General features: G+C 42.1%; 1 protein-coding gene across 1 annotated transcript in view; it reads left to right on the forward strand.

The window, feature by feature from the left end:
- Positions 1-17,707, forward strand: part of FAM186A (family with sequence similarity 186 member A) — a 130,159-nt gene that overhangs the window by 57,567 nt on the left and 54,885 nt on the right. Inside the window, 2 exon segments of the mRNA XM_036760784.1 lie at positions 86-1,396; positions 1,529-2,439. Coding sequence (XP_036616679.1) covers positions 86-1,396; positions 1,529-2,439 — 2,222 coding nt within the window.

Consider the following 17,707-nt stretch of genomic DNA (forward strand, 5'->3'; position numbering starts at 1 on the left):
ACCACCTTTAACCACTGGGCAGCCTCCAGCACCAACAGCCACTGCCATACCTAGAGGAACCCTAGCACCACAGTCCCTTGGTGCTCCTGGGGAACCTTTGCCATCCAGGCTCCCTGCCATTCCTGATGAGACCACATTATTGGGCCCTGCTGCCCCTGGGGCTGCTTCCCTTTTGGGGCCACTCCCCGAAATGGAGGTGCCTGTTGCCCCCATTGGGCAACCCCAAATGTCATGGGCCCCTACAGCCACTGGGCAGCTCCAAACATCATGGGCCCCTATAGCCACTGAGCAACCCAAAATGTCATGGGCCCCTGAAGTATCTGGGCAACTTCAAATTTCATGGGGTCCTAAAGCCCCTGGGGAGCCCCAAATGTCATGGGCCCCTGCAGTATCTGGGCAACCCCAGTCCTCATGGGCCCCTGGGCAGCCCCAAGTATCATGGATTACCAAGGAACCTCAACAGGTCTCTCCAACCCCTGTGGCCCTTGGGCAACCCCAAATATCAGAGTGGCCTACTACTTCTGGGCAGTTCCAAGCTTCATGGGATTCTAGACAGCCCCTTCCACCTGTGGCCCTTGCTGCCCCTGGGGAGCCCCCCATACCTGTGGCCCTTGCTGCCCCTGGGGAGCCCCCACCACCTGTGGCCCTTGCTGCCCCTGGGGAGCCCCCACCACCTGTGGCCCTTGCTGCCCCTGGGGAGCCCCTACCACCTGTGGCCTTTGCTGCCCCTGGGGAGCCCCCACCATCTGTGGCCCTTGCTGCCCCTGGGGTACCACCCTCACCTGTGGCCCTTGCTGACCTTGGGGAGCCCCCTACACCTGTGGCCCTTGCTACCCCTGGACTGCCCCCCATACCTATAGGTCCTGCTGTCCCAGGACAGGCCCCCACACCTGTGGTCTTTGCTGCCCCTGGATTGCCCCCTATACCTGTAGGTCCTGCTGTCCCAGGACAGCCCCCCACACCTGTGGTCTTTGCTGCCCCTGGATTGCCCCCGATACCTGTAGGTCCTGCTGTCCCAGGACAGCCCCCCACACCTGTGGTCTTTGCTGCCCCTGGATTGCCCCCGATACCTGTAGGTTCTGCTGTCCCAGGACAGCCCCCCACACCTGTGGTCTTTGCTGCCCCTGGATTGCCCCCGATACCTGTAGGTCCTGCTGTCCCAGGACAGCCCCCCACACCTGTGGCCCTTGCTGCCCCTGGACTGCCCCCGTTACCAGTAGGTCCTGCTGTCCCAGGACAGCCCCCCACACCTGTGGCCCTTGCTACCCCTGGACTGCCCCCTATACCTGTAGGTCCTGCTGTCCCAGGACAGGCCCCCACACCTGTGGTCTTTGCTGCCCCTGGATTGCCCCCTATACCTGTAGGTCCTGCTGTCCCAGGACAGCCCCCCACACCTGTGGCCCTTGCTACCCCTGGACTGCCCCCTATACCTGTAGGTCCTGCTGTCCCAGGACAGGCCCCCACACCTATGGTCTTTGCTGCCCCTAGACTACCCCCTATACCTATGGCTTCTGCTGTCCCAGGACAGCCCCCCATACCTGTGGTCTTTGCTGCTCCTGGACAGCCCCCTACAGCTGTGGCTTCTGCTGTCCCAGGACAGCACCCCACCCCTGTGGCCCCTGCTGTCCCTGGACAGCCCCTGACATTGTGGTACCCTCCTGCCCCTGAAGAAACATATGTGCCACAGTTTACTCCTTCCCCTGGACAGATACTAGTCCCACCTGGCCAACAGCCACTCAAGTCATTGGTCCCTGACAGCCGTAGGCAGTCCCTAACACAGCCACTTTCTACCCTTGAGAAACTCGGCACAGAATTGGCCCCTCCTACATCTTTGAAGTCATTTCTTGGTCCTCCTTCTGCTCCAAAGTTTGAGATGCAACAGTTCCCTCCTACTTCTGGAAAGCTCCCAACAGAATGGTCCCCAGGAGTCTTCAAGAGTACTCAGCCTTATACCCCAGAGGAAGAGACTGGCTACAAGGCCCTATCACCTCAACCACCTTTCATTGCTGAACATTCTTTTCCTGCTGTCAAGTTTTCAAAATCACTACCTCCTCCCTCTACTCAGTTTCTCCAAGTATCACAGTTCCTGTCTTCTGCTCATGTAACCCCGGAAGTCTATCTCCCTCCCATAGATAACAAACTCCTGAAGTCATCCTCTCTTATAGTAAGTGAGAAATCCAAGATGACAGTGCCCCCTTCCTCTCCTGGAGATTTCTTTGTATCTGCTCCTCCTCCTGAGGAAAATCGATACTTCATTGATGTTCGAGGTCAAAGGAAGAACCTGGTAATCCTTGGCCGGGCAGTGGAAGGTCTTCAGTTGCCTTTGGTGCTGCATCAAGCAGCTAAAGAACTCGTAAATGAGACACATTATTTGAACTTAATCAGGCTGGGATACCTGTTCCGAAAGTACATTGCCTATAGGCTGATCCAGAGTGCCAGGTAAAGAGTGTGTGTGCATCTAACTTCATCGATGATGGGAGGGAATCCCTCTGTAGAAGGGCAGAGAAGGGTTGAGGGCGGGAGATTGAGTTGGTTTGAAGAGCACAGGAAAAGGTTATTTTAAGAAATTCTGGGAGTTGAAACCAGTTGTCCTCCCACTCCAGATTTTTGTCTTGTACAATAAAAGGAATACTTTGTAGGAGGTCTTGATTACCTTTTATAATCTCAGCTTCAAAAAGTTAGGGATAGACCTCAAACATCTCTCACTTCTCTTCATTGATAGAATATGTGACCTGTATATTTCTAACAGGTTAAGGGTGTGTGTGTGTGTGTGTGTGTGTGTGTGTGTGTTAGAATGGGGTGGGGTGACAAGGGTTACTGCTACCTCTGATAAGATGGGAGCCAATTGAAATGAGGTGAGAGGACAATATCTCATTGAGAAGCAGAGAAGATAGTATGCTGAATTGCAGTCAGGAAGCTCTGGCTCCAAAAACTTCCTCCATTACACTCACTAGATATGTGACCATAGGTAAAGTCATTAATATCTCTTAAGTCTCAGTTTCCCTCTTTGTAAAATGATAAAATTGAACTAAGGTGCAACTCCAGCTCTGATCCTATGATTCTTTTTTAAAAATTAAAAAATCATTGAGAACTTATCTTATGCCTGCTAGTAACCTGTTATTATTTGACTGGTGAGACTACATACTTCTGCAAAAGATACTGCTTATAAGAGAAATGGAAATATGAATATGACACCAGGGAAAGGAAGTTTTAAGGATGTTAAGGTGATAATGTTAATTTCAAGTCCATAGCACAAAGCATGGTCTCTCAGTACTAAGGTCAGTGATCTATCCTTCCAACACAATCGAATCTATTTTTTGAAACTATAAAATGTCATACTCTTTTGTCTTATATCTTATTTTGCACCAAAATGCTGTATTTTTTTAAATTCTTATTTTTGTATAAGAGAGTCAGTTCCCTCTTATCTTGACTTAGTCAAGGAATATAGTCACACAGATCAGGTTAATGTGTTATAACACCCTGTAATCCCTTTACAATTGTGTAAATACCTTTCTGTGGTGGAATTAGAGGGAACAACATCACTGGCAGGGCTTTAAGTCCCCACGTTTTAGCTAGTCAGAATTTGAGGAGGGTAGGATCAGAAATGCTTTCTGGAGAAGGTCTCTGTATAGGAAGGAGTAAGATATTTCTCTCTCTTGCCTTTCCATTCCCAACATCTAGTTACTGCTAGATGCCCAGAGGGAAACTTCCCATCAACAAACAGTTTAAGAGTTTGTGGGTTAAAAAAAGCTTGAGAATAATCGAAGGGGCAGCAACATGTACAGCAACACATGGACATAGACACAGAAAGACAGTCGATGGAAGAAAGGAGGCAGAGAAGAGAGCTGACTATGGAGAGGGAAGGAACCTTTGGAATCTCGTTGAGAAACCCAGCTGGAAGAGCCCCTTCACCTAGAGGGAGCGAGCTGCCTGAGGACTCAGAGTCTTTTGTGCCTTCCAGTACCCAGAGTTTGGAATTGCCTTTGTCTCAGATATAACCTACACATGTGCACCTTTAGCAGGTTATTCAACCTAAACCTGCTCTTCCCATGGACGTCATGCACTGTGGAAGAGGGCACCACGGATGAGAGAACGTTTTGTGATTGTTGTTCTCACTGTAACATCTTGGCAAGTATCTTTGCTAAGAGCTAATTGTGTCATGTTATTTCAGTCACGCCCAACTCTTCGTGATCCAATTTGGGGTTTTTCTTAGCAAAGATATTACAGTAGTTTGCCATTTCCTCCTCTGGCTCATTTTACAAATGAGGAAACTGAGGCAAACGGGGTGACTTGCCCAGAGTCAGTTAGCGTCTGAGTCCAGATTTGAACTCACATTAAAATGAGTCTTCCTACCTCCAGACCTAGCCCTCTTACCGCTTTGCCATTTAGCTGCCCCCAAATTTTGTTTACTTGCTGTTGATGGGTAACTCTAACTTTAATTGATGTAGTCACAATGTTTAATTACTAATGGCTTGTAATTTTAGAATTACAGCTTCCCAGAGTTAATCCTAGAACCTGAGGTTGTGAGCAACCTCTAGAGACCAAGCTTTAGATTCCAAGTGTGAGCTGGAGCAGCAGCCCAGCAGGGTTATGGGTATTTCATCCAGGGTGTGCTCTGCATTTTCAGTGGCCCACTATGGAAAAGATGTTCTCCATACTCTCCTCCTTGAATATCCTAGCAGGGATCCACTTTTTTGTTTCAGATTAACTGGACAATCAGTTTTCTAGGGGATTTCCTTTTACAAATCAGACCAGTTTCTTTTGGATGACTTGTGCATGGTTGGATATTTATATACTAATACCTGTGACAGTGCTATACGTTATAATTATGGAAGCTAACATGAGCAGTATGCATGTTACATTGCTAAAATACTGGCGCTTAGCTGTTCATTCATGTTCACTCTTAAAAAAAAAACTTTTAAGCCGCCCTAGACTTCTTACCTTAATTTGACTTAAGTCCAAACAGCTTTTATGAGACCCTTATTGACCATAGGTCCATAGTATAAGGTTTGTCTGTTAACCTAGAAATCTAGATAAGAGTAAGCAACTACATTTACTTAATCCTTTTTGGAGAGCCCCGCACCTCTTTAGGACTTCTAGATTTTTTGTTTGTTTGTTTTTTAGTGTTAGCCTCCTTGTCTTAGTGACATATGAGTGTCATATCCCAGGTATCAAATTCCAGTGGTAAGGGAGTGCCCCTTGTGGTTCTGGAGTACTGTAGGGACTAGGCTTGATTCCTTTTTCTGTTTTCTTTATTGTCTTTAGATTGGGGAAAACCTTTGCAAGCACCATATAACCCTTAGTTGGAAAATGAATGTAATCCCTAGGCCCACCAACTATTATATCCTTTATCCTTGTTGAATTATCTGTTTCCAAGATGTTTGTGAACCAAGCTCCATGGACTTTGCCAAAAAGCATCCCATTTGATTTTTTGGGATCAGCAAGTGTTTAAGCTGGGGAGATAACATAAGGGACGGTATTCACTAACCTCAGTTGATATAGTTTAACACATGTTAAAATTTTAATGTTTTAACAAGATATACCATCTTATTATCTCTTTGTGATATTTGCAACCTCATTGGAGGAGCAAAAATCAGATACACCTTTTCAGGGCTTAAAGCTAGTTCCTAAGGAGAGTTGATTAGAATTTGAGGGATTGCAGGATCAGGAATGCCTTGTGGAAGAGTATTTCACTCGATGGTGGGAGGACAGGAGGGGATCTCTCTCCCTTCTCCAGACTGGCCATGACATAGCCTCCAGTAGTAATTTTCCCAGAGGGACTCACCCTATCCAGCAGTTCAAGAGTTCTTCAGTTCAAAGGGGCACAATTGAGGGAGCAGAGATATGTACTCAGGTGGACATAGACAGAAAGACCGTCAGTGGGGGAAAGGAGCAGCTTTGAGGAATGGGATTCCTGGAAGTAGAGAAGAAAGCTGACTACAGAAAGGAGAAAATCTTTGGTATCCAGCTGAGTAACCAACCAGAAAAGGCACTTCACCTGAAGGCAACTACCCAAAGATTCCATACATTACCAGGAGTTTTGAGTTGCCTTTGCCTCACATGCTTTCAACACATGTGCCTCATTACCACTGGACTCCCGATTTAAACCCATTCTTGTCATGGTTGTTGTATATTTCTGGAAAAGCACACCACAAGTTTGTGTTTTATAGTTATTATTCTTACTGTGCTGTGTGATCCTGGGCAAGTCACTTAAGCCTGTTTGCTTTAGTTTCATCATCTGTAAAATGAGCTGGAGAAGGAAATGGCAAACCACTCTGGTATCTTTGCCAAGAAAACCCCAGATGAGGTCATGAAGAGTTGACATGATTGAAAAACGACTGAACACACACAGTCTTACCATGACATCTTAAATATCTTTGCTAAGAGCTACTTGTATCTACTGGTTGATAGTTAATGGACACTTAATGTTTTTAACAGGCTTATTGTTAACGGTGGAGACTTGTGAGCCATAGTTTTCAGAGTGTAACCTCACAGGGTTACCCCTGGAACCTAAGGTAACATACACTCTCTCTATCAGCAAGGCAATAATCACAATATAGATGATAATTGTCAAAATGCCTATGTGGTTCTGTATTGCAAAATATATGAGACTCTCCACATAGAAGGTAAAAGAGGTAAACCATTTATTCAGACACCAAAGGAACAGATCCCATAAGCCATCCACCCAATCCATCAGAGCAGCAAAGAATTCAATATACAACATCTCAGCGTGGACCCCTTGCCATCCAAAAACCATCCACTCCCCTGCTGGGGCCTTCCAACAAACAAACTCACAGCCACCACACGTCTGCCTCTTTCCCTCAGTTCTAACTGTCATAACTGCTTTCTCAGCATTTCTTGTGACACAATTTCCTTTTCCTCTCAGCAAGCTCCTCCCACCATGTCACTTAGGCTTTTTGTGATGTAAGCAGGTCACATGGCCTATCAATGGGTGTGAAAGATCTTCAAATCTAAATTGCTATTATATTTGGCCCCAAGATCTTTCTTATCCATTATATAGGTCAGTGGGAGTTTTGGGATAACTGGTGTCAACAGAACTTTACACAGTATAAGAGGGATAACACAAGATAAACATATAAAACAATATCATCATTCCCCCCTTGAATGAATGGGCCTCAGAATCTTGGGGTAAAGGGTGAAGATCCCGTCCTCCATAGCTTCTTCCTGCTGAAATTGGACGTAAAGCTCTCCCTGCCCCAAGAGGTAAAGAGTCCTATTTGAGAGGTCAGTTCTTTAGCAAGTAGGCATCTGGAACTTCGTTGACACCAGGTCCAGGAATGACAGGTCCAGGAGTGACATATCCTAACACATCAGAGGGTGACATCTGGCTTAAGTGATCAGGCATCTGCAGGTGGATGGTACTAAGCCTGCAGGAAACAAATCTCACAAACAAATTTAACAGACAAAAATCCAAAAAGAAACAGACTATCATAGCCTCATTCACGATAGAATACATGAGTCAAGGATACAGTTTCATAATCATTTTCTCCTGGGTAAACCACTGTTACAGTGTTATCTTTCCCATGTGCTATAATTTCTGCAGCCTTTGGAACATCTTCTGGCTTCCACTTTACCCACACATTAGCTCCCAATTTTATTCTATCAGTAGAACCAAACCCTTCCTTTTCTCTGATAGTTATTTTGGAAGGAGGGTCAGTTTTCACAAGAGCTATTGTTTCACAAGGAATAATAATCAATTGAACTATTCTGTCATTGTATAGGTACGTATAGGTTCTTCACCCAAATTCTGGAATGTTGCAATAATTTCTCCTTGATAACTAGAATCTATCACTCCAGCCAATGCATGTATTCCCTGAGCTGCTAATCCTAATTTAGGTGTTATCCATCCAAAATGTTTCTTAGGGATTCTCATACATATTCCAGTAGAGATTTTCCTTATCTCTTTTCTATCCAACCAAAAATCCTCTAAACAGTGTAAATCATATCCTGCCAAATCAAGTATTTCTGGATATGGTAGTGGAACATCTTCCCTCACAATCTTATACTCAATATTTTGGATCTTATTTCCTGTTTTCTAATTTTCAGATTTGGGGTCATCATTCTGGCTAGAGGTGTATTTCCTCCTAATGGTCTATTATTTAAATTACATAAAGCAGTGAACAAATCATCCTTCCAATGTTGATGCAAATTATTATAACTTAACTTTCTTAACTGTTCTTTCAACAGTCCATTCATTCTTTCTGTCAATCCAGATGCTTGTGGATAATATGGGATATGATATATCCACTTTATATTGTTCAATACACAATATCTTTTCATCTCATTAACTTTGAAATGTGACCCATTGTCACTTCGAATCTGCATTGGGGTTCCATAATATAGACTTCTAATATCTAGAGTTTTACAGGTGTTTTTCTGGGTCTCATTCTTACAAGGACAAACCACTAGTACACCTGAGTAGGTGTCAACACAAGTACATATAAATTTACGTCCTTTATCTTGGGATAGTGGTCCAGTATAATCTATCTGCCAAATCTGGGCTGGAACTTTCCCCCTTGCTATTTCCCTAGTTCATTCCTTTTCCAACTGACATATATGACATTCCTCTGCTATTTGCTTTAACAATGAATGAGAGATACTAATACCTTGATCTTATGCCCACTGGTGTGTGTCCTGGACCCCTAAATGGCCGGCTGTTTGATGGACCCATTTTGCTAGTACTAGATCATCAGTTGGTGTCAGAATAGGGACAATATGTTGAGTAGCAATCTTTGCTAGTTGATCAGCATGTGCATCATACTCATATTCTGGCGTAGTGAGGGGCCCAGCATACATGAAAAATCGACAAATTAGTAACCAAAGACGTCCCATATATCTTTTCATAATTCTTTGCCCCAAACTTGTTTGCCATGAATTTCCCAATTTTGATTTTTCCACATTGGCATCCATGTAGCTAACCCATTAGCTACCTCCCATGAATCAGTGAATATATGACACTGGCCTCCTTTCTGTTTTAATATCTTGAATAATACTGCCATAAGTTCAGCATATTGACTACTTCCACTTATCCCAGTACTTTCCAAAGTTCTCTTAGTACATGGGTTATATAGGCTACTGCTTTCCAATGTCTTTTATGGCCCAAATGTTTTGCTGTCCCATCAGTAAACCATGCATGTTTCTTCTGTTCTTCAGTCAATCCATCATATCTGTCATTCCATTTTACCAAGGATTGTACCAACTGTTGCCTTGGTTCAGGGGGTTTGGTTTGGCATTTCCATTGGTGTCTATATTTGCTATAGATTCATGTAGAGTAGAAACTCCACTTTTGCCTGTTTTTTCAATTTTTCTGAACATACCATTTCCATTTAATTATGCCAGTCTCTTGTGCATGTCCAATCCTTTGAGAAGCTGGGACACGCATTAGCCAGGTCATAATTGGGATTCTAGGCCTTAATATCACTTCATGGCCCAGAGTCAATTGTTCAGTCTCTACTGTAGCTAACAGCTGCTTTTCAAAAGATGTATATTGTATTCCAGATGAAGGTAGTTTCCTTGACCAAAATCCTAAGGGTACATTTTGACTTTGTTGTTTCTGCCATAAACTCCAATTCACATAGTTATCTGTATAGTCCCTCATAATTCCACTGCATAGGCCATAATATAGAGCCAATTGTATAGCAGCTTTGGCTTCTTCAAAGGCTTTAATCTGTTCAAGTCCCCAATCAAATTCATATTTTTTCCTGGTACCTTTATATAAAGATTTCAAAATCTGTCCTAAATGTGGAATGTGATATCTCCAATATCCAAACAGTTCTATGAACTTTTGGGCCTCTTTCTTATTGGCAGGGATAGGAAAATCTTGAATCATTTGTTGAACTTGTGGGAGAATTTCTCACACTCCTTTATTCCACTATATGCCCCAAAATTTTACGGTTTGAGCTGGTCCTTGAACCTTTGCAGGGTTAATTTCCCATCCTTTGTTTTTCATATACTCCATTAAAAGTATCAAATTCTTTTCCACTTCTTTTACATTTTCTCCCAGTATCATAATATCATCTATGTAGTGGATAAACTGTATACCAGGTAACTTTAATTCATCCAAATGTTCAGCCACAATCCTATGACAAATGGTTGGGCTATGCAGATATCCTTGTGGCAGTCAGGCAAATGTACGCTGTCAGACTGCCACGTGAAAGCAAACTAGTCCCATTGTTGGTAGTCTGTTGGGATAGTAAAGAAAGCATTGGGTAACTGTGTATCAAGTCTCATCATATTTCTGGATCCTTTCTATTAAGGTAACAGTATCTGGAACAGCAGCATGCAAGGGAGGAGTCACTTTATTCAATTGTCTATAATCCACTGTCATTCTCCACGTTCCGTCTGACTTTCATACTGGCCATACAGGATTATTCTATCAAGTGGTTGTAGGGACTAACACTCCTGCTTCAACATGTTCCTTTATAGTATTGGCAATTTCATCTTGCCCACCTTGCACATGATACTGCTTCAAAGTAATTACTTTAGAAGTTTCAGGTAAAGTGATTGTACCAACTGTTGCCTTGGTTCAGGGGGTTTGGTTTGTCATTTCCATTTCCCACTAAAACTGTATTAATTCCTATCTTCCTTATTGCAAATTGATATCTCCTCTCAGGTAACTTCAGAGTCATACCTTTCAATACATCTAATCCAATGATGTATTCAGGAATGGGTACAATGACCACGGTATATTCTTTCTTAGGCAACTGTCCAATTTTCATTATCAGTTTGATTGTCTGGCTGATATTTCAGCTCCTTCTAGTCCTGTGATGGTAATAGATGTTCCATACTTAAATTTGTCAGGATTTCCATAAATCAAGGTGGTCTCCTCCCCAGTGTCTATCAATGCCCTAATTATAGTATTTTATCCATTTTTCTAATATATAGTCAAATTAATATGGAGTCTGTAATTCTGTCTGTGTGTTTCTTTAATCTGAGCTGGGGCTCGGCCTATTTCCTAGACTCCCTGAAGGTGTGACTCACTTGGATACAAGGGTTCAAGGTCTGTAGAATTTATTGGTAGGGACAGTTCTTCTCTATTCTGTCTGCTATTAAGCCCCTTATCTTGCTACATTTTGTATAGCTCATTAGTTTGAATACCATCTATTCTTCTACAATCTATCCCTGCTCTCAATAGAGTAGTAAACATTTCTTGTCACTCTATTCTGACATTGAATCCTCTGGCTGTTCACTCTTCTCTCTCTCGGAAATTCATCTTTTTCCCAGTCTCCTAAGTCACTTAACTGTGAAATCTTATCCAGCACCTCTGAAAGAGGGTTCCCTACTTCTGCAATTAGCATTCAGAATTAGATGTTTATAAGTAGAGGGAGCCATTTTAACGAGCAAATTTCAATGAGAGACTCCCAAGGGAGCATCATAATATGCATTTGTGTTTCCCATCATAATAGCAGTCTTCATTACCTCCTCCTTTAACTTTCTCATACAGTCCCTAAGTGAATACCAGGGTTTATCTGCAATAGGCCACACAGAATCAGCAGGATATTCTCAATTACAACCTGTTGCAGCTAAAGCTAACAGATTGGTCGTTTGGTTACTCCTTGCAAATGATAATGCCTAAAAACGTGCTGTACAAAAGGATTGTGACTAATACTTATGAATCTCATATAATCCACAGTACCTACAGATACTCTGGCCCCTTCATCACCAATTCTCACCATCCAAGATACTAATGATTCTTCCATTCTCTGGGTGAACCTACTCAAGACATCTGTGATTTCCTGCTGTGTAAAATCCTCCAACATCTCTCTGAACACTGTATTATTACCTTGGGTTTCTTTCTTCCTTGGCTGTATGGGGCACACTGCTGTTTGAGGAGCCTTGTGTGATACTGTATCAGTCTCTTGTTGAGTAGCATCATCCCACAAAGTATCCTCAGCTTCTGATACTGTGTCATCCTGTCTAGAAGCTCTTCCCCTGTCACCATGGTAACCAGACTGGCTGCTAGATTTGAGCTGGGCTGAACTGAAATGCACTCTTGACCTCCTTGGCTCCCTCTGCCTTCTAGCTGAATTAACAGCAAAATCAGTAGATTCTTGAACAATAATCTGTTGTTCTGAGATTCCCCATCTTGCTGTGGTATAGAAATATTCTCATTCGGGCTAACTGTTTCGATAACTGTCTGAGTCTGATTTCTTTCTCTTAACAATCTGTCCCTGCTTTCATATATAATACAATCCAGCATCATCTAGAGATTGGTGTTGGCAATTCTCTCCCTGGCTTACCTGTAATTTCTTGCAAACATCTTTTCAAATTTCTAGGTTCTCCCCCCTGTAGCTTCTGTTTCCAGTCCTCACAGAAACCATTCCCTTGCTAGGAAGGAATAAGTTGCATCATCCCATCCTGGGATAACCATTTCTTCTTCTAAAGCCCTTCTCCCTCCAAATAGAGATCTTATACTTTGTGATCCCATCCTATTTGTCTCCAAATGTATTAACCTATGTGCTTCTGTATTGCAAAATACACAAGACTTTCCACATAGAAGGTAGAAGAAGTAAACCATTTATTCAGACACCAAAGGAACAGATCCCATAAATCATCCACCCAATCCATCAGGGCAGCAAAAGATTCAATACACAACATCACTGCATGGACCCTTGCCATCCCAAAACCATCCACTCCCCTACTGGGGCCTTCCCACAAACAAACTCACAGCCACCACACTTCTGACTCTTTCCCTCAGTTCTAACTGTCATAACTGCTCTCTCAGCATTTCTTGTGAAGCCATTTCCTTTTCCTCTCAGCAAGCTCCTCCCACCACATGTCACTTAGGCTTCCTGTGATGTAAGCAGGTCACACGGCCTATTAATGGGTGGGAAAGATCTTCAAATCTAAATTGCTATTACTCCCTCTGGAGTGCATTCGCCAGAATATGCCAGAGAGGGTGATAAATTTAACGATAAGTTTTACGAATGCCTTTTGTCCTTACATCACAGTCATTTCAAGTCCTACTCTTATGACTTTAGATGAGTTGCTTAACCTCTCTGAGCTTCGGTTTCCTCATCTGTGAAGTAGGGATGATACATGTGCCAACTCCCTCACAGGGCTGTTGTGAGCAAACGCTACAGAAACTTTAAAATGCCACAGCGGAATGGCACAGTGGAATGAGGGTTGACCTAAAGTCAGGAAGACCTGAGTTTAATATGACCTCAAATGCTTCTTAAGCTCTGGGCAAGTCATTTAACTTCTGTTTGCTTCAGTTTCCTCAACTGTAAAATGGGGATAATAGCACCTACCTCCTCAGATCGGATGGACTGATATTTGTAAAAAACACTCAGCATAGCACTTGGCACATAACAGATGCTGTGTTTCCTTTCTTTCCCCTTATCACTACCCTTAATGTAGAAAGTGCTTGTGAAAGGTGGTGTGATGTGATAGAAAGAACACTGAGGAGGAGTGAGAAGGCACGAGTTCAGATACACAGCTCTGGCATTCCTTAGCCGTATCATCTTGAGTGGGTCACTAAAGCTTTCAGATTCGGTTTTCTTGTCTGTAAAAGGGGAATAGTAATAACAACGTTGCAGAATTTTTGTATTTGATGAAATACATGTAAAAATGCCATCATCTCTCATTCCCTTTATTTAATTCACTTCAGCAAATATTAAGTATCTACTCTGTGCAGAAGATTATACAAGGGAAGGGATCCCTAGGGAAGATCTGAAGTTTAGATAAGACAGGCGTCCTGTTCTCATAGAGCATAAATGAGAAATGTTATTATGGTACTTCTTAAATGATCTTTTGGCCTAATTTTTACTTTGTCCTAGAGATCATTCGTGGGCTTTCTTCTACTCATTTGGGTAGTCTTTCTATTTTTCTAAAACGGGCCATTTTCCTTAGGATGCTCTTATTTACTTTGTCATTTATTCATATATAACTTTATTCAGTTCCTTGACCTCGTTTATTTTTGGTACACATGGTTTCTGGGCTCCTACTAAGGTCACAAGGCTCCTTAGACAGTATATATAAGCTTACTAGCTATGTTACTCTTGGCAAATCAGAGGCGAATAGAGAGCCAGAGGGGGCCTCAGAGGCAATCCAGTCTGACCCTTTCTTTTACAGGTAAGAAAACTGAGGCCAAGGGAAGTTAAGTGACTCGCCTACTTATACTAGTAGTAAACATCGGAGACAGGATTTGAACTCAGGTCCTCCAACTCGAGAATCAGAGTGTTGACTCTTTACTTCTCTAAGTCAGTTTTCTCATCTGTAAAATAGTAGCAACAACAATAGTAAAAATATCAAGTATTTATATTGCACTTTATGGTTTAAAAGTGCTTTATACATATTATCTCATTTTATCCTCACATAAACCCTAGGAGACAGGTGCTATTATATCATATTATATTATATTATATTATATTATATTATATTATATTATATTATATTATATTATATTATATTATATTATATTATATTATATTATATTATAGAATGACTTGCCCAGGTTCCCACAAAGTATCTCAGGCCAGATTCAAACTCAGGTTTTCCTGACTACAAACCCAACACTCTATCCACAACTTGTATTACTGAGGGTTATTGTGATCAATATGTTTTATAAACCTTCAAGTACTCTAGAAATAGGACTTTATCACAGCAATAGCTCCTAATGGCTTAGAAGTGAGCCTGGGTTCTTGCAGGCACTGCTGGTGGAGTGCCGTCCCCATCAGACTCTACAGACTGGGAAGGGTTAGAGATAATGGCTGATTTCCTCGTAGGTTGTGCACTAACCCATTAAGCAAACAAACAAATGAATACAAAATGGACCTCCGTTCTGAGTAGCTCCTTTCCTCTTCTTCAGTGGTGGTAGCAGAGTGTGTTAAGTATCACATTGTTTTTAGATTATCGTTAAAATTGACAGTTGGTACTCCAAATGGGAAAATCTTGTTCAGCACCCAACAACTGGACTTACTACTGGAGAAGTGGAATTGTCTCCAACTTGACATTCCTGCTGTAAATGAAAACATGAGATAAAGGGAAGTTATAGCAAAGAAAGGCATTGGTGGAGTTAGTGTTATCCCATGCATTCAAAGACAACATGAAATGTCATTTCTTTGGAGTCTGAGCTTATGTTGTATCCCCCACAGAAGTGTGCATAGAGGTACAGTTTATCACTATTTCTGAAGGAAGTTTAACCAATGTAAAACAATCTCCACAATAAAGAAAATCAAAATCAGAAACTGCCGTAACCAGAAAATACTTCATCTTCTTGCCAAGTGGAGAGACAGTGGCAGCCAAGGGCAACACAAATTTTGAATATTAAGTCATTTATGGAGAAAGATTTTGGAAGATTATGAACAATATCACCTCAAAAAACATGAAAAAAACATTAGAGAGAAAAACAATTTTACAGAAAGCTTTGCAAGGGATCCAAATAAACTAGATTATCCTGAGCTTTTAAGGCTGAAACTGGAAAAAGAACAACAAACAAAAGAACAAAATAGAAAAATTTTGTCAGGATTTCTGTAAAAAATACTTTTCTCCATCAGTGAGAGTGGAGCCACCACATTTGGACTCCAATATTATAGGCTCCTAAGCACTCTTTGAGGTAGTAACAATAACAATGATTCTCTGGATCCAGTCCTCCAGAGATCATTGCACTCTTCCCTCCCAAGGGGCTGAGCTATCCTTATTGGTGGCTGAATGACAACTGGTAGTTGAATAAAAATTCAATTAACCCATTATATTTACCTGGGCACAGACCATCCCTCACATCCCATCCAGTCATCCACCAGGGTACGAGGGCATATCCCCAATAAGGACCTTCGCATTGTACGTTATTACCACAATATGTACTCACTTCTTGCTCAATTTGTACTCTGAGTCTATCACATCTTAATGAGAAGATAGCCTGTTTCATTATAAGTTCTCTGGAAGTGTGCTTGGTCATCTCAGCTAGGCCCTCACTGTAGCAAGGTAATCCTTTTATACTTTCCTAATTGATTCAACATCCCACTTACCACAGCAGCTCTTTTGAACCTTTTCATACCTCCTCACACATCTCCCTTTTGTGGCTGAGCTCCTTGAGAAAGTTGTCTACAACAGGTGCCCCTACTTCTCTCTCTTGCTCTTTAGAAATATTTTTTTTTAATCAGCAAAAATCTACCATCTCACCTTCCCATCCTAACCGCGCCCCACCCCCCTCCAAATTGAGAACTAGGAAGAAACAAAACCCGTTACTACATGTAAAGTCAATCAAAACAAACTTCCACATTGGCCATGTCCAGAAAAAATTGTCTCATTCTGTATTCTTAAGTCCTTTACCTCTCTATTAGGATGTGGATAACATATTTCATCATGAATCTTTTGGAATTGTGGTTAATCATTATACTGATGTGTCCCTAATTCTTTCAAAGTTGTTCATCTCTACAATATTGTTGTCATTGTAAAAATTGTTCTTGTTTCTTTTTACTGCATTCTGCATCATTTCATCTAAGTTTTCCCAGGTTTCTCTAAAACTATCTCATAATTTTTTAACAGCATAATAGTGTTCCATCACATTTATCATAACTTACCCATTCCCCTGATTTATTGATACAGCCTAAGATTGCCATTTTTGCCAACTCAAAAAGAATTATAAATATTTTTGTGCATCCTTAGTTAGATATTGTTTTGCTTAGGGTTAATATCTCCATTAATTTACCATCCTTCTAATTCTCCACTTTCCCCCTTTCTCTCCTATTTCTCTGTTAAGAGAAATGAATTTATGAACCCAGTTGTGATACATATATTATATGTATGCACATTGTATCTGTGTGTATGCTTTCTTCTTTTAACCAGCTTGGATAAGAGTAAGGATGAAGTATCAGCTACTCCTCCCACCCTCCTTCTCCTTCTGTCTGGTTCATTTTAATTTTCAGGGAGTTTGTTGCTTGGGCAAAGTTTTGTACATATTGCTGATTTCTTGGGATATTCAGTGTTGTGTTATTCCAGGATCTCAAGGACAGACTGAGCAACTTTAAGCTCTTTAGTGCTCTCAAAGTCAACCAATCTAGGGCATAATCTGATTGCTGGCCCCTTGGTTTGAGCTCTGCAATTTTCTGACCTGGGTTTCAGTTTGAGCAATAGTAGACTATTGCTGGGCTCAGTTCATATCAACTAGCTGGAAAGCTGTATTGCTTCAGTGACAGAACTGTAGACTCATCTTTGGTCTAGAATTTGTGCCCTGATTATTCCTCTGAAGACTGAGCAATATGCTGGAACAGAGACCCCACTCTGCTCCTGGAGCTTCTGAGCCATACCACTCCTACTTGCTTCTGAACTTCCTAATTTCTTGGTGCCCTATCCAGGGCCTACCAACCTGGAAATCATGGGAATGAATGCTACCTCAAGTACAAGTATCCTTAGTCTGTCCTATGTCTGTGACCCAGAACTGGGTAGTGGGTGGCCAAGCTGTCATTTGGTACCTATCTCTGTCCTGGTATCCTGTATTGATCTGGGACCACATCTTGTCCTGGTAAACAGCTTCTCCCTGGTGCTAGACTGTTCCATTCATGGTGTGCTCCTGTCCTGACCTCATACTTAGTGTCTGCATGCTGACTTGGGCTGGACAAAGGACCTGCTGTGACTTTTTCTGGATTTCCCTATCCGCATTCAATATTTTGCATTTTCTACATCTGTTTGGAAGAGTTATACTGCTTCCGGCAACTCTGGCATTTTGGTTCCTCCTCTTGCTTCT

The sequence above is a fragment of the Trichosurus vulpecula genome, chromosome 5, assembly GCF_011100635.1.
Source record: "Trichosurus vulpecula isolate mTriVul1 chromosome 5, mTriVul1.pri, whole genome shotgun sequence".
NCBI lineage: Eukaryota > Metazoa > Chordata > Mammalia > Diprotodontia > Phalangeridae > Trichosurus > Trichosurus vulpecula.